This window comes from Alternaria conjuncta, assembly GCF_024043145.1.
Source record: "Alternaria conjuncta strain BMP 0040 chromosome Unknown scaffold_7, whole genome shotgun sequence".
Lineage (NCBI taxonomy): Eukaryota > Fungi > Ascomycota > Dothideomycetes > Pleosporales > Pleosporaceae > Alternaria > Alternaria conjuncta.
This window is the reverse complement of record NW_026250096.1, coordinates 1741781-1759612: the sequence shown is the minus strand read 5'-3', so window position 1 is coordinate 1759612 and position 17832 is coordinate 1741781. Positions and strand designations below refer to the sequence as shown.

Here is a 17832-nt window from a genome sequence, read left to right as displayed (position 1 = left end):
ACACGATTCCATGGTCGACACAAACACTAGCAAGAGCAGCTCTGGGCACACAGGCACGGCATGCAGGGTATCAAGGGTCAGCAGGGGCAACGAGCGTATCCAGTTAATGCAACTATAGAATCTCGGATGAACGGTCCCGCCATATCAGGGCACCTGCACCAAAGCATCCCACGAGCCCTCCGAGAAGTCTACACGCGACACGTCGACCCCACGAACGAAGACCGACATGAACACAAGCTTCGAGCACACCGGGAGCGGCCGAGCAACCATGCGCCCCAGACGCTCCCCGCCCCACATTCATGTACACAGCCTCACTCCAAGGCCAAACTACATGACGCTATCTACGCAGCTCCATGAGCTTAGCTTAAGCAGGCATGTCCTCCGCCACGAGCTTGCAGCGAGGTGCAGACACATGGCATATCGAGATAGCAAAAGAAAATAATAATTTACATGTACTCAGAACTCCATTTCATGAGACCTTGGTCTGTGTGCTTGAAGTTGACGTGGGACCCGGTGGTGTAAATACTGAGAGTCTTTTTGAATACCAGGCTGGCACTAGTAGTGGATAGTTGAGTAGAGCGGCGAATAGCCGTAGTGGACTTGGGACAAACGTCGGGTTGACTGATCGAGAGAAGGACATGTCGTGCGGGACTATGGTTTTCTACAGTCGCTCGCCTCATGATTTCCAGACCTCATAGTTTTCATTTTGGAAGGCGGGGTTTGGGAAGTCCGCGACAGAAGGACTCTCATTTGGCGAAGGTGTGGACACTTGGATGCTGGCCATGGTTTGAACATCCAAGAGTTTCGAAACAAGAGGAGACGCAGCCATGATCCCAATTGGTGACTGTTTTGGTCTTTTGCTTCGAGGAGCGGAGAGGAGGAACAAACATGCCTGCTTTCTGAACGAGTTTTATAGACGTGGAGGACTACAGCCTAGCAAAGAGCGTCGATTTTCTGGACATGAGGAGTCAAGGAGACGACCACAGCTCTTTCATCGACAGATTCTCAAGCACTTTTGAAGCTCGATCATTTTGGAGATTTGCGGTGTTTTAGAAAGAGAGGAGGGAACGGTCATACCCAGGTCAGCTTCGCTTTTTGAGTATCATCAGAAGATGCGTGGAGGGGAGACGGGCATGTTGCAACGACATGGTGATTTATGATCGATCTCAGTGGGGCAGAAGAAGACATGAATTTTTCGAAGGTGGGAAGTAAGAGAAGAGAAGCTGGCCATCTCATCGATCTTGCAAGTCATGTTTTCGGAGCAAATGGTTGCTGCGTCGATAAGATTTTTGGAAGAGCAGGAAGTCATGGACACCATGTCCGCCTTTTTTCGATGTTTGGTAGGAGGAGCGCGGAGGAGCAATCATGAAGAGTGTTCCAAGTGCTTTTATGGTTCTAATGCAGCAAATTTGGAGGAAGAGACATGGGAGTGTACGGTATGGTATTACGACAGAGACAGCGGCGCTCTCATGATCTTGAATGCTCGGATTTTTTCGAGGGCGGCCCAAGTCGTCATGGATTGGATTTTCGCGGTTTTTGGACGGGAGGAAGAGGGGAGGACAGCCATGCTCCATCGCATCGTCCATTTCAGACTCCCGAAGGAAGAAGTGTGGAATGAAAGAGGAGAAGACAGGTGGCAGAAATGTGTTTATATACACCCGCCAAGAGCCCACGCGATGCTCATAGCCTTTCGAAGTTTTCTTTTCGTGCCCGCATGTGGTCATAGTACATGCATTTTTTGGTTGGTGGGAGCAAGAAGCCGGTCTTTCTCATATCGATCTCGATGCCGAGTTTCGGATGCTGATCATACTTCTGCTTATTTTCGTTTTGGAACTAGTGGAAAGAGGCGAACAGCCATACCACGCTTGATTCTTCTTTTGAGTGTACGGAGAAAGAATTGTGGAATATACGAGAAGAAGACAAGCCGCGGAAGGTGCTTATATACATCGGCTGAGGTCCCACGTCGTTCCCATATGAACTTACTGAACTAATTTTGAATCGACATGTGCTTTCGGAGTTGAGAGTCTCAGAGGATAGAAGGGAGAGGGCGGTTCCTCTCATGCCCGTGGCGCAGGTATTTTTCTGGTGCCGATCATTTACTGCCTGCATCGTGTTTTGGAATCCGGACACAGTCATGGAGGTTGTCAATGCGTTCTTTTTGGTAACTCTCGGAAAGAATCGCAGATAAATAAGGTACAAAGGGGAGTCGCAGATCAGACTTTATATGCACGCTGAGCGCGGATCCACTCTTTGCTTGTGTAGATGCGACTGATAGGCTTTTATTCCACATGGCAACAGACGTGGGCGTTTGAAAATAATGAGAAGAAAGAGTCGCTTTCACTCATCCGAACGGTCAACTTGAGTTTCGAGTGCCGATCATGATATCCTCGGGCAACTGTTATGAGAGATGGGCGCAGTCATGGTACATTGAAGTCTCGGTTTTGGTGGATCGCAGGAAGAAGTACGAAGAAGTTTGGAGAAGAAGACAAGCCGCGCAGCCATGTTTATATACACAGCCGGCGCGTCACTTCTCAGTGCTCATGGTCACATCGTTTCGTTCTTTCGGTTCGCACATGCATTACTTGGTCATGGACTTCGGTAATTTAAGACCAGTCGCCCATCTCATGCATTCGGCTCTCATGGTTATGTTTCGGATACTGGCCATGCACTTCGATCACATTTGTTTTGGATGAGGAAGAGAAGCACACAGCCATGTAGAGTAACTCAATGCATTTTGGAAATTTGGCGGTGGGAAGTACTGAAAGTGGTAGAAAGAGGAACACAAGTACCAGGACCGAGTATTTATATGGAGAGCTAGCAGACTTCCTAGTGCTCATTTCTGGTCTTGTAAATGGTTTCAGCACATCGTGGGCAGTGTTTGGCTTTTTCGAAATCGCGACTGTTATCGACCGGATTCATGATCACGCTCATAAATTAAATATCTTCCGACTTCAGTCGTCAGTGATCGCCTTGTCTTTCTGGAAGAGGAGGGCACACCCATAAGGGCGGTTGCTTCCTGTTTTGGAAGTTCGCAGTAGGAGTGCGAATGATAGTGAGAAGAACAAGAACAGTCGTAGATCTTGCATTTTATACGCGAATGGCACCATATCCATCACGGCAAACACCGTTAACGTCCGCACACAAAACCCTGCCTTGCGGCCTTTTGTGTTTGCATACGACAGTGTGATCTTGCTCGTATGATCACTTCTTTCATGCTTTGACGATTGTCATATGTCTGGCACAATGCCTTTTTGGAGAGAAGAGAACAGACATCTGTCGAATGCTTCGTGTTCTGGATGATAGAAAGAAGAAGTGTAGAGGAGAAGAGAAGCCGGGAGTTGACGTTTTATACACGGGATGTGTAACACCACCATCTGCAGCATCCCCAGTTCCTTCACATCAAAGCCAGTTTCTCTTTTTTCTAGACTCTCAGGCGAGAGAGCGTTTCTGCTCGTGAAGTTGTTGTTAGTCATGTTTTGGCGCTCGTCCTAACAATCTCAACCGGTATCTTTGCGCGAGGAGAAAAGGACAGACATGGTTGAGTTGAGATCGGCTTTTGGTGTTTGAGAAGGAGAAGTATGGAGCGGAAGAAAAGTCGAAAGCTGTAATTTATATACACAAGATGTGTGGAGCCATCCCGAACTTTAGGACTTCTTTCTGCACATCACGAAGCAGGCATTGTTTTTAAAACTTCGAGCAAGACGTCAGTCTCACTAATAAGTGGTTCGTACTCTGATTTTAATAACTGCCATGACACTGGTAGCTAACAGGCAGGAAGGGGGAAAGCAGCCATGTACGGGAGCTTCTCAATCTTTGGTTTTCGGTATTTCGTGAGAAGGAATGTAGAGAGGAAGTGATAAGATCGTAAAGAGGTGTTTATATGCGCGTACAGCGAAGACTCTCACCGTGCTCATCCCATTCTTCAGCTTTATATTCTTGTATATTGTCGTCAGGTCGCAGCTTTCGAGCTGAGAGGCCACTGCTCAGTCTGCTCATATGTACGGCAGACGCAGCTTTCCGGTTCTCGTCATGAGGAGGCGCTAAGGAATTTTTGGAAAGGAAAAAGCAGACATGGGAGAAAGCTCCGTGTTTTTAAATGTAGCTGAGAGAAGCGTAGGGAAGAAGAGCTACTGCAGCTCGCGCATTATATAAGTCAGCAGGAGAAAGACGACGAGTGGGTGTTTACTAGCACACCTCGGTATGTAGGCTCGCTGCACATATCTAGCTTTTCCGAGTGTTTCGGATGTACCAGCACAAGGTCTCTCTTTTTCATGAAATATAGTCCTCCTTTTTTCTGATACTCGACATGATAGATTACGGTAGCGTTTTCGGGAGAACAGAGAACAGCCATAGTAAGATCTTCAGCCACTTCGGAGACCTGTCAGGAAAGTGTGGAGTAAGGGTATACAGCTGCAGGAAGTGATTTATATACGCCGGCGAGGACGGAAAGAACACCACGTGCTCATGTAAGCCAAGTAACACACTTTTAGCATTTCGTAAAATCTGTGTAGCTTTTGAGAGTTCCCAGCGACATGATGGCTTGCGCTATTTCTTTTAGACCAGGAACTTCCAGGTTCTCGTCATCCCAGTCTCAAGAAACTGTTTCGGAGAACAGAAAACAGCCATGGAGGCCCGGGATTTGTATATCAGATACGTCTAAGGGATAATGGAGCGCAGAAAAGAGGAAGGTTGGGTAGCAGAACGCCGTGGTTTTTATAAGCCAGCGGCAACGGAGGTACGAGTACTCATGGCGTACTCATTATCGTGTTTTGATCATGTATCCATTACCCAGCTGTTTCGTATGTTCCAGAGCAAGGGCGCACTGGTTCATACCAAGGTTGATGTCTGGTTTTTGGACGCGCACAGCATCTTGAATATGCGTGGGTTTTTCGGAAGTAAACCGCAGCCATATCTTTGCGAAGCCGACGTTTTGGACCAAAATGAAGGAAGTGGGTGATTGGAAGAGAAGGGCAAGGCCGACTGTCGTAGTCTATATACGCTGTTGAGGCCGCCTCAACGACCATAGGAAGTAATTGTGTGCTTTTTTACTCTTGTTTGCCGAGTACTCCGCCGAGTTTTATGGAAGTGTCGGTGCCAGGCTGGTCTTTCTCATGATGTCTTTCTCTCCGAATTTGGGATTATCCTCATGGCAAGGTACTAGTGGGCAACTTAGAAGACGATGAACAGCCATAGGGGACTGGACAGTCGCTTTCGGTAATGTCTTCAGGTAAAGATAGGATGTAGAGTAATGGTGGATGAAGTCGAGAAGTGTCTGGCATATATATCCGAGAACCTGAACCGAGCGCTTCTCCATGATCAAGAGACATGCATGCTTAGGAACCCAAAGATAGCTTTTTGAACTGAGTTCGCAACTCTTCGAGAAGCGCCCATAATCAGATTCCAGCAGATCCGTTTGCGAGCACGGGCATAAAACTCTATGCTCCTGGTTTTCGACTTCAAGGAAGACACATACGTCTGAAGTTATTATATTTCCAGGCGCACAAACATTAACAAAAAAGGTCTACGTTTTTGGTAACTGTGATATCGAGAATGCGACGGTATCAGGTGAAATTGAAGAAAGAGAGAAGAAACATGCCGGGCTCGTCGTCAGACTTGAGAGACCGCAGACATGAGTCGAAGCTTGTTGATTTTTTGGTGTGAAAAAAACGACGAAGTGGGTGATAGGATCTTAGAAGAGGAACAGAAGAGTGGTGTCTTTATGTCCATCGCCCAAACACGCGCATACTGTGGGGTCGAGCTTGGTTGCAAGTCAGATGTACAGTAGTGATTACAAAACCGAGGAGACAGAAAAGGACATGCGGCGTAAAGCTGAAGCTTTGAGAGCCCTAGCATGAGCGACTGCGCCATCTCTTATCAACAGAGATGTAGTCTAGACGAAAAGCTGGAAGGAAGACAGAAACATGTGTTAGCTGTCCCCTTCTTTTGGAAAGCGCGAAGATCATGGCATCTTCAGTGGTCTTTTTGGATAAACCAGGAAGATTGTAGCTGCTAAGCAGACACGAAACCCCGCGAAGAAGGCTGATATTTATAAACTGTCGCCAAGCGTTCCCAGTACCGGCCCATCAAAAGGAAGACATGAGAGTTTTGATGCACAGCCATGCGCAATGATAGTTGTAGACTTCCAGAAGGAGACGGGAACATACTCCGTGTGCCATTTTGGCTACGAAGGCACACACATAATGTCTCTCTAATAGAGTTTTCGGAAGTGAAGATATGTAGTCGTGACATTAGAGTCTTGAGAAACCGCAGCACATGGGCCCAATCGAGGTTCTATTCTGTGAACGTGGCGATGTAGTTAAGGCCGAAATCCATTTCGAATGACAAGACGGGCTCGGGCTCATATCGCCAAGGTCGCGAAGAAGCCCGCGAAGAAAGGCAGAGACATGCTCCAACACTTCGTCTGTTTTGTAAGAGCGCAAGCATGAAACTTCTCAACATTCTTTTCGGCTGTTGTATATAGCGTACTACCCTCGACAACCACGCAAGAAGAAGCCAGAGACATGACGAAGTAGTGTAATCCATTTAGAAAGTTGCAGACATGACGAAGTAGTGTAATCCATTTAGAAAGTTGCAGACATGACTGCTGCCATTTCTAGTTTTGAAGTATAGAGGAGATGGTGGCAGTGAAGGTAACTAGGTGCTAGGAATGAGGTTTATATGCACTACGAAGCTAGGGGAGCTTCGCATAGGCGTGTCTAAATTTGCCTTTTCGGAAGACGCAGGAACATTTGTATTGACCTTTTGATCTCCAGGAAGCGCGAACATCGCAACTTCCTATATATCTTCTGGCAAAAGAAGAGTTGCTGATAATTAAGGAAGCAATATGCTAGGAGCGAGCCGGATATATATGCGAGACTAAAAACGCCTTGTGCACAAAGGTCCGCATTGGTGGTTTTCGAAAGAGAGAAGAACATGAATTTGTTCTTGTGTGATTTTAGAAGCGCAGACATAGGCGTCGGAGTGTGTGGTTTTGGTCGATGAAGACAGCATTGTTGGGTAAGGAAGCAGTGTGCTATTAGCAGGCTTTATATAGCTTTTAAGACCAAAAGCGCCTTGCACATACTAGCAATACACTCTAGTTTCTCAGAAGAGAAAGAAACACATGGTGTAGTGATCGGAGATTTTGAGCAGTGCAAGCATCGCCATTTCGAACCTGTGTTTTGGTAATCGACGAAACCGCCGTTAATGAATACGGCAAGAAGCTGGACGGTAGCTTTATATCGACTGTAGAGCCGGGAGAACACCGCATAAGCGGTTGCACATATTCTTTGGAAGGAAGAAACATGTAACATCGATGCCAATTCTGGAAACACAGACATAGGCACAGCGAAACTGCGTTTTGGTAAATGGAGTATGTTTTGTCAGAAAAAGAAGGAACTATAGAGGTTGTAGCTTTATATCGAAAGCACAGCCAGAGGAGCACCACATTGGCGATCGCCTTTATCTTTTAGAAGACAAGAACATTTCGGACGCAGCGACCAAGTTTGGAAAAGCAGACACGTAACGGTTCGTCTCTATATTTGTCCAGAAGAGCATGGATCGTTGAAGAATGAAGGAAGAACCGCGACTGTTGCTTTATATCTACAGCAAAGTCAGGAGAGCGCCGCCATAGTGTTGGCAGCAGAACTTTTGGAAAATAGGACCATCCCATAAGAGTGAGGCAATTTTGGAAACACAGACATTGCTCAGTTTCGCCAAAATTTTGGTAATGCGCAAGCAGGTGTGTTGGAGAAAGAAGTATCGTGCGAGGTCGTAGCTTTATATAGAGGTCCAGCATAGCCAGAAGAGTGCCGCATCGAGGATTGTCACAGGTATTTGGAATAGAGATTCATCCTACAAAAGTGCCGAATCTTTGGCGACGCAGACATAGTTTATTAAGGTCTTTGTTTTGGTAATAGAGAACGATAGGTGTCGGCGAAGCAAGGAACCGACCGACCAACGCATCGTATGCACCTGCGGCGATTTCGGAAAAGCGAAGAACATAGGCATGCTGTTAGAGGATTTTGAAAGGCCGCAGACATGTGCAGGATCCCCGGTCATTTTGATAGGACACAGCCTGTGTGTTGATGGAGGAAGCAGGGTGCTGAAACCGGAGCTTTATAAAGATTGTGGAACTAGACCAGCAGTCCATGGTTGTGGGTTACCCCATTTTCAGAAGAGCGGAGGACATGATCGAGCGTGACACATGTTTCAGGAACTGCAGACATGTTCTGATGTCTCACGATCTTTTGGAGAAGGACGGAATGTGCGTTGAGGCAGGAAGAAGAGTACTGGAGGAGTGATTTTATACCGATCGCAATGCAGAGGAGAGGTCTATAGATATCATGTGGTTTGATTTCTTAAGAGCGGAGAACATGTTACTTCTCGTCGTCTGTTTTGTAAAGGCACAGACATGCCAGATGCTCAATACCTTTTTGGTGAATTTGGTGAAATGAATGGTGATAGGTAGAAGTAGTCGGCTAGCCCGGCGTTTTTATAGCTGTCGGAACACCGGGAAGGCGGCGCGTCAGAGCCCAATTAAGGCCTTTTGGCAAGAGGAAAGAACATTCATCCGAATTCCACGTGTTTTGAGCTTACGCCGACATGGGCTGAGAGCATCTAACTTTTGGTAAAGGGTGAAGTGTATGTTGATAAGAAGCAGCGCTGTGCCGACGTGGAGCGACCATATATGTTGAAGGACTCAGAAGCGAGTCATGTAGTCGGCAAGGCAGTCTTTTGGAAGTGGAAGCGACATTTGCTTTGCTTCGAAGTCTCTTGGAAGCACAGACATTTGTCAAATTCGGAACTGTTTTCGGAGAAGGCAGACATTATAAACCAGATCTCTGTTTTGGTAAATGGAAGATAAGTAAGTATCGATGATGAATACACGCCCAAGCGGCAGGTTTAAATCTGTCGCAAGACGAGCGAGAGCGAGTCATGTTTTATATTTTGCCCACATTTTCAGACGGCCATGGATAGCGGCCAACATCTTTTGTTTTGAAGCCAGGGCTGCGGAGCTACTCAGCCAGGGAAAGACATGGAATTACCAACATGCAACTTTAGTTTGGAGAATACAGGGTTCTGCCGTCGTAGAACATGAGTCACAAAATACTCGAAACCGCCCATCACGGTCTTCCTCGATGATTTTCGAGACAGATAAGACATCGGGCGGACCCGGTAGATTTTTGGAAAGCTGAAGATTGGGAGGCTCACAGTCGGCGAGCGACATGATCTTGTTTTGGTCATTTTTGGAGTTCTCGACGCTTGAGAGAAGTATTTGGAAGATGTATTGAGTGGAGGACGCGAGGTTTTATATCTACGAGATTCTACGCTAATACTAAAGCTGTGCAAGCGCCAGGATCGTCGTCCGTGACTGATACATGTAAATGGCCATGTGTAGAGTATCGCTGTGCTGGATGACGCCAGAAGGGAAGTGGCTGCACATGGTTCTTCCATCAGCTCTTTTGAAGTTAGCCAAAGAACTTGAACGATACGAAATATGGAATTTTTGATGTCACGAGGGCAAACTCCATAGCAATCCAATGGAGCAGTACTTTTGTTGTGATAGCTGTGGGTATAATGGCAATAGATACACTCGCTGCATTGGATCGACGCCTTTAAACGCAGGTTCGTGCTGCTCGTCAGATTGAAATGCCATTAGAGGTCGCCGAACTACGCCATAGAGCTTGCTTATTGAAGGCTGCGATCGGACAGCGGAAGATGATGAAGATATGTCAAAAGCTGTGTTGTTTGCTTCTCCACCGACCTCTATTGTCGTCGATCGTTTTCTTTCAAACGTGGTCGTAGTTGCTACCATCAGCCAAGGCACGTGGAGTAATCCATCCCTCTCGAGGTACCGGCCCTATGTCAGGGCACTACCCGTACAGCCGGATCCGAAATTCGCGTAAGTCGCGGTCAGTGTGATGAACCAGCATCTAACGAACGTGCGGGTACTTGCGTCGCGTGTGAGCAGTCTATCCCTAGAGCCAGATCAACCAATCATCGTTAGCTCAGCCGCCACGAGCAGCAGATGTCGTTTCGAGTCGCGCAGCAAGTCAGGAACGCGACTGCAAATCGCCCGCTTACCCGGGCCGAGTCAATCCACATAGGAGCCTGGTCGTGTGTTACCTGACGGCAGCGGGTGAAGTGCCAACTGGTGGTTGCTGACCGTTGAGCGCTCAGCATGGGGCGAAGATCTTGGCCCGATCATTGCCACGAAGGTCGATTTGAGCGCATTATTGTTCCGAGCAGTGTGCCTGAGACTGCAGGGCGAAGGAACAACAAGACACGTTACGAAGTCGATCACGCGCATGCCAACCGCAGCCCAAGATTACGGCAGAGAAATGACGAGTGCGCGGTAATCCGCGTAGCGTGGCCTCTAGGAAGGGCAGTTGAGACGACTCCAGAGTATACGCCGCGACCAATGAGAAGGGTTCTGGCTAGATGCAACCTTGTATTGTGTAGATCCGAGTGAATGGTTCCTTCCGTCGTAGAGGGCAATAAGAGGTCAGTGCGAGGATGGAGCAGCTGTAGCCGTTGGTGCATAATGGCTTGCAGGATGCAGCCAGGTTGCTGCACGACAGCTCGCCCTTTGACTTGGAGCGGCAGCTGCGGTATTTGTTAGTGGTCGGGAGAGGGTACCAGGAGTGTTGCGATGCATGGGGCTGGTGTAGCGAGTTGCGGTGTGCATGGTGAAGTGGATTGGGAGTGGTGGGGAGGAGACGATGAGGGGCGCCATCTCAGGTTGCTGCATGGCTGCATGGCTGCAATGCGGGGCACAAGGTTTGAGGAAGTGCCCCTCTCCTTGTGTATCGCGGAAGTGTAAATAATAGTTGGTGAGGTGTAAACAAAGGTTTTCAGGCTCTGTAATTCGTGCGGTCCTTGGAAATTGCTGCATGAGATGACCTCTCCTCATTGACCAGTGTCGAGAGTGGCTGACCAAGCATTTGTGAAGCTGTGCGGGACAGGACCGAGGTGCAGCAGCGCTTGATGGAATTAGCTTGGGCTCGACGACAGTATTTGCCGGCGCATGTTTCGGCGGACCTCGGGAATGGAGAAATGGTGACAAACGGGATCATGGAAGGGGCCCTGATGGTGCGTCACAGTGCTTGGTGGAAGCAGAAACCAGTCAGATGGTAGTGGGAAGATGTCATGCTCCGGATTGGGAATATGTCTCAGGACGAATTTGATGGTAGCCCTACGTCAGCGAGTGGAAGCAGGAAGGCAAGCTGGCAAAGGTCCACTGTATGAGCTCATGGCCATTCAATCATCAGAAGAGATTTGTTGTTATTGAAGCGCAATGCAATAGGGTCGCGAATAAAGACAGCTAAGCATGTGCCGTTTCTTGTCATTGCTAGGACAAGGCTTCTTCGCCGATGGCCCGCACACTTGTGAGATTGCAGCGGTCAACTGCGACGACTGGCGTACATGAAGAAGATGAAAATCGCGCAAGCCAGGCCTGTTGCGTCAAGACGTACACGGCTTCGAGGCAGTGCACACTGACCCATGGGTTACCCCTCGCACACCTGAATATTAGTTGAATATTAGACGTCAGGCCTCGTGAAGAGATTCCGAGATTCCCAGTCCCCAAGCCCGCCGCGCTCGCTGTCGTGCTGCCCATCGCGGATACCGGCCACGCAGCCCTCGCCCGCCCAGCCCACGACATCATCTGCCGCTGATCCGCATTTGCTCGGCACGCGTGCACAGCCACTCTGCTGTGGCTCCGGATCCCGTGGTGGACGCAATTTGAAGCCGCCCCAGACCTCACCGCGACGGCGTTTGTCAGCCCGCCCACGCCTTTCACACTGCGCGCGCCTGCCCGACCTGCCCGCTCGCGCCTGGCGACGACTCCTTCACAGTCACCGTGTTTCTGCACTACAAATCGCCCCACGCGCGCCTTCCGAACCTCATCTCCACCACCACCCGCCGACGCAGATACGCCGTTTTGACCGCCGTACAATAACAGCACCTGGGCTTTTTGCCCGCGAGACACCTGCGTCTCCAAACCCATATTCCCCATAGAAAAGACCCACACCACTTCCTAGCCGCGCCGGCCAGCGAGAGACGAAAAGCAGGGAACATGGCGGCTCCCACGACCAACAACCCACCCAGCACGGCGCTCAAATCTGCGGGCTCGCCGTCCGCCTCCGCCTCGACGGCCTCTTCAGTGCACTCGCAGCCCGACACCACCGTCGTCCTCCCCCAGCCCGTCGTCCACCAGTCTGGCGCCAGCAGCGTGCAAGCCGCCGCCGAAGCGCTGCTCAAGCCCAAGAAGCCCACCATGACGTCGCGCCTCAGCAGCATGATGGGCATCAAGACCGCCCACATGGACAAGAACGGCGACGTCAAGGCCACCAACGGCACCTCGCCCAACGGCCGCCCCCAGCCAGTGCGCCAGGGCTCCGTCACGCGGAAGGAGGGGCCCGGCGCGCCCTACAAGCGCTTCTGGCTCAACGACGACGGCTCCCACGAGCACGTCCTCAAGGTCGCCAAACGCCAGGAGAAGCTGTCCGACATGTTCCAGAGTCTCATGCTCGGCAAGAAGAAGGGCGACAATGCCGAGGACCAGCCGCTCAGTCTCATGTCAAATTGGGTCGACGTCATGCGCAACGAGAAGGAGAAGCTCGCCGAGCAGAAGAACGCCGTCAACGCCCTCCCACAGACGCTGGTCCAGAAGTACGGCAAGTGCCAGGAGGTCGTCGGGCGCGGTGCCTTTGGTATCGTCCGCGTCGCACACAAGCAGGACCCCAAGGACTCGAAACGAGAGCAGCTCTACGCTGTCAAGGAGTTCAAGCAAAGACCCGGCGAGTCGGCCAAGCGATACCAGAAGCGCCTCACATCCGAATTCTGCATATCCTCTTCGATGCAACATCCCAACGTCATCACCACACTCGACCTGCTCCAGGACGAAAAGGGCACATACTGCGAGGTTATGGAATACTGCTCTGGGGGTGATCTGTACACGCTCGTCCTCGCAGCTGGCCAGCTCGAGGTGGCCGAGGCAGACTGCTTCTTCAAGCAGCTGATGCGCGGTGTAGAGTACATGCACGAGATGGGAGTCGCACATCGGGACCTGAAGCCCGAGAACCTGCTCCTCACCACCCATGGGTCGATCAAAATCACAGACTTCGGCAACGGCGAGTGCTTCCGTATGGCCTGGGAGAAGGAGGCACACATGACAGCCGGTCTCTGCGGCTCGGCCCCCTACATTGCGCCTGAAGAGTACGTGGACAAGGAGTTCGACCCCCGTGCCGTCGATGTGTGGGCTTGCGGTATCATCTACATGGCCATGAGGACCGGGCGCCACCTCTGGCGTGTGGCTCAAAAAGGCGAAGATGAATTCTTCGACCGCTACCTCGAGGACCGGAAAGAGGAGGAGGGTTATCGACCCATTGAGGTTTTGCGAAGAGTGAGTCTTAGCCTAGATCATTTCTGGGATTTTGCTAACAACTCCCAGCGACAATGTCGTAATGTCATCTACTCAATCCTCGATCCTATACCTGCCCGCCGCCTGACTGCGCACCAAGTGCTCGCTTCTGAATGGGTCTCCGAGGCCAAGGTCTGCCGTGCAGGCAACGAAGGCTTTTAGGCCCCTTGATTACGGCTGGACCTCCATATTCTTAGCCTTCGTCCTCGCTCACACGACACGGATCTTGAGCCATTTGTCTGGATGTTTGCGTTCGTTTCTTGACTTGGATTTCTTATTTTGGACATACCCCCTTTACGCCCGATGCCACAGCATAGCGAGATTTTGGGCATCGGCAGCTTGTTGCACTCTCGTATGGCGTTTTCTCCTCTCGGCATCAACGGATCACCATAACGATACACACGAGTACTAGATGATGGCGTATGACGTTGCAGAGCGATGGTGGCGGACTGTACGGTTTGGGTGTAGACCTTCGCTCGCTTGTTAATGGGTACTGCGGCTGCATAGGGTAGAGCAGCTTCATGAAATTCTATACGAAAAGCACGCATCTTGTATATGAGCGTGCTGCGTGCCGCGCTATCAGTCATGACCCTGCATATGTCTACCATGCATTTACACATCTGAGCAACCTTATTTCATGACGTGCAGAGTGACATGCAGATGCAAACATTCCAGATGGCATGTGATGGACGTGAGTCAAGTATGGCGGATATCTCTAGCTCTTGGCAACGTCATCGCTTAAACATTCCAAGGTTGGAGGCGCCGCAGCCATTCACTAGGCAAGCGGTGAAACAATCAAACGTGTCTTGAGGAACGCGAACGCCTGTTCACGCCGCGCCTGCAACCCCAGCTCCTCCTGGCCTACCCCATGTTCCTCCTCGACTTCACTGGGCGGCTCGAAGAAATGCAACCAAGCAATGCTCACGACTGGCACTCCGCTCCGTAATTGGGCTCTCTTCCTGCTGCTATGCAGCGCACCCGCGTCCACCCTCGCTGAGGCAGCGAATAAGGCGCCTACCGTCGAATCGAGCGCTACTGCACACTCAGGTGCCACAACGCAGCATACCTCTGCCCCCGCGCCTTCGCCCACGCCCTCGTCGTCGCCGTCACCGTCGTCCGTCCGCAGATATACCTCCAGTCAAAGCACGTGCCCGTATCGCACTATAAACTACATCACGCATACGCTCCCGCAGCAATGCGCAAAGACGAGCTGGTCAGCGCCCGCCGAGGCAGGAGCGACCAATGGCACGGGCGCTGAGGAAGGAGCTCTAGCTGGTCTACAGACTCCAATACCTGGTTTAGATGGGGGAATAGAAGGCATTGCAGGAGACAAGGGCGCAACCCCAGTAGCCACCAAAGCCGATGAGACTGGCGCAACCTCAACTGCATCCAGCAGCGACACAGCAAGCGCAGAGCCGGAGCTTGACTTGGAGGCAGACTCGCCATTCGACAACGCCAACTTCCTCTCCTTTGACGAGTGGAAGAAGAGGAACCTGGCCAAGGTTGGACAGTCACCAGAAAATGTCGGACAAGGACGGGCAGCAGGCACAGACCAAGCCGCACGGCGACGACCCGTGAACGTCAACGCCCTGGACTCGCTCGGCGACGAGGGCGAGATATCTATCGACTTCAGTGGCTTTGGGTCACCGGACGACGAGAACATAGCGAACAACTTCCAGCACGGCAAACCGAGCGCTGATGCCTCAAAAGCTGCTGGTGGAGAGGGCAAAGTCGCACCAAACTCATTCGCCCTCAGCAAAGATGCGGGCAAGACGTGCAAGGAGCGCTTCAACTACGCCTCTTTCGACTGTGCAGCTACAGTGTTGAAGACCAACAAGCAGGCGAAGAGCTCGTCTTCCATCCTAGTCGAGAACAAGGACAGCTACATGCTGAACATCTGTTCCGCAGACAACAAGTTCCTCATAGTAGAGCTCTGTGACGACATCCTCGTGGACACCATCGTTCTCGCTAACTACGAGTTCTTCTCCTCCATGTTCCGCCATTTCAGGGTAAGCGTGTCAGATCGCTATCCTGTGAAGATGGAGAAGTGGCGCACGTTGGGCACGTTCGAGGCACGGAATTCCAGGGACATTCAGCCCTTTCTCATTACCGAGCCGCAGATCTGGGCACGATACTTGCGCGTGGAGTTTCTGACTCAGTTTGGGAATGAGTACTATTGCCCGCTTAGCGTTTTGCGTGTCCATGGTACGACGATGATGGAGCAGTTCAGGCAAGAGGAAGAGGAGGCGAGAGGGATAGAAGATGACGAGAATCTGGAGGCGGAGGGTGTTGAGGTCAAGAAGGCGGCTGAGGATAGTGGGCCCTTGCCGCCAGAGGAGATACCGATCGAAGCGGTGAAGGAGCTCAGCACCAATTCGGAGGCCTCAGCGGCGAGCGACGTTGCTCAGCGAGATGTCTCTCCGGACGTCAAGTCTGAGTCGCCTCGTAACGACGTGCCATATGGGAGTCCTCCGTCGCCTACTGCCATGGTAGAGCCAGTGATCGATGATCCCCAGCATCAGCCTGTGCCAGACTCGACGACCATCTCATCTCCGTCGGTGACAAGCAATCACGAAGTCACCAACGACAACAGTACAGCTAGTGGAGAGACAAAGTCACTGGAAGTCCCTTCGCCAAGTCCGACAGATTCCACCCCGCAGGCTCAGAGCCCTACTTCTGAAGCCTCTACGATCAACCCTTCAAGTTCTTCGTCTCGAGTTGACGGCGCTGCAACGCAGACCGCGAACACCGTAGGCTCTTCTTCGAGCAGTCCAGCAGCAAAGTCATCGAACAACGGCACTGTTGCAAATCCGCCATCGCAAGGACGAGGGTCATCTACACAGCCAAATGCTCCAGCACCCTCAACGCAAGAATCGTTCTTCAAGTCGATACACAAGCGTCTCCAATACCTCGAAGCTAACAGCACGCTCTCATTACAATACATCGAAGAGCAGTCTCGCGCTCTCAGAGATGCATTTGTGAAAGTGGAAAAGAGGCAACTGGCAAAGACAGAGAAGTTCTTGGACCATCTCAATAGTACGGTCATGTTAGAGCTCAAGAGTTTCCGCAACATGTACGACCAGCTGTGGCAGAGCACAGTCATCGAGATAGAAAGCATGAAAGAGCGTCAGCAGTCTGAGATCGGCGAGATAGGCACTCGTCTCAGCCTCATGGCGGACGAACTTGTCTGGCAGAAGAGAATGGCCGTTGTACAATCCACGCTTCTACTGCTCTGCCTGGGTCTCGTCCTTTTCGTCAGATCAGGTACTCTAGGATCCACAGCCGATGTACCAATCGTACAGCAGCTAGGCAACAGGTACACCAGTTTCTTCGAATCCTCGCCTCCGCGCAGCCCACCAGATACATCAGGCATGGCGAGACAACGCCGCACTTTCCGCAACATGTGGAAGAGCGACGCTTCTGTTCACCTTAACGACCACAACCATAATGACAGCGACGGCGGCGGTCAACACAATCTGTCCGACGCCGAAACCGATGGCCTGAGAAGTCCGGTACAGATCGAATATAGCCCGCCTACTCCCACCACACCTACCATTCATTCCACCATACACAGAAACGGCGACCATCGAGACGAAGACATATCAAGTCCACCAACCCGCGTAAACGGAATCCACAACCACCAAGAAGACAACCCAGAAGACGACGATAGAAAAGAAAATATCCCTCCAACGCCTACGTCGGCAGTATCAACAGCAGAAGACCAAGCCGCCCGGATCCAAGTCCTAGAAACACAATCCGGGCCTGCGACACCGAATGGGACGAGGGATAGTAGACCGAGTTGGGAAGAGGTAGATCGCGCTATGGATCTGTTGAAGGCTGAGGAAGCCGGGCAGCAGGATAATGCGCAGGGACGGGGGAAGGTGGAGGAGACGGTGTCGCGAGGTTCGCTTGATTCGCCGCGTTCACCGGGTTCACCGGGGAGTATAGGGAGTCCGGGGAAGAAGAGGAAGAAGAAGGGCGGCGGCAATGGAAATGCGCATGGAGGTGGGCTGGGGAACGGGAATGCGAGCGGTGGACAGGGAAAGAAGAAGAGGAGTCCGCTGCGACGGAGTCATAGTAACTTTGATGGGGCAGGTGGGAGTGGGGAATGATGTCTGGAACCTGACGGGTGCACGATATTCTTTGGTATTCAAGAAGAGCGAATTGATTTTGCATCGTTGGCGCATAGGGATGATGGCGTTTGTATTAGCATTACGATACTTTACTAAAACCAGAGATTGAGGTGGTGTATATAGTGGTCTTCGGATATACATATCGTCGCACACTCATGTCTCGAGCATCTTCATGATACTCAACACCTTCGTCATCTTCCCGTCTTGAGAACATTTTCCATCCCATCTCACATCAGACTCCTTCCTATTCAAGTAACTTGTCAAAAACCGTAG

The 17832-nt window shown here is 51.0% G+C and overlaps 2 protein-coding genes across 2 annotated transcripts; both read left to right on the top strand.

The window, feature by feature from the left end:
• Positions 1–12079: 12079 nt before the first annotated feature.
• Positions 12080–13588, top strand: J4E85_005701 (uncharacterized protein; the record flags this gene model as incomplete). The annotated part of the gene is made up of 2 exons (XM_051469944.1): positions 12080–13408; positions 13457–13588. 2 exons carry the CDS (start codon positions 12080–12082, stop codon positions 13586–13588), a joined length of 1461 nt encoding a protein of 486 aa, XP_051326775.1.
• Positions 13589–14343: 755 nt separating this feature from the next.
• Positions 14344–17538, top strand: J4E85_005700 (uncharacterized protein; the record flags this gene model as incomplete). Its single annotated transcript, XM_051469943.1, has 1 exon — positions 14344–17538. The coding sequence occupies one exon, from the start codon at positions 14344–14346 to the stop codon at positions 17536–17538; it is 3195 nt and encodes a 1064-aa protein (XP_051326774.1).
• Positions 17539–17832: the final 294 nt, after the last annotated feature.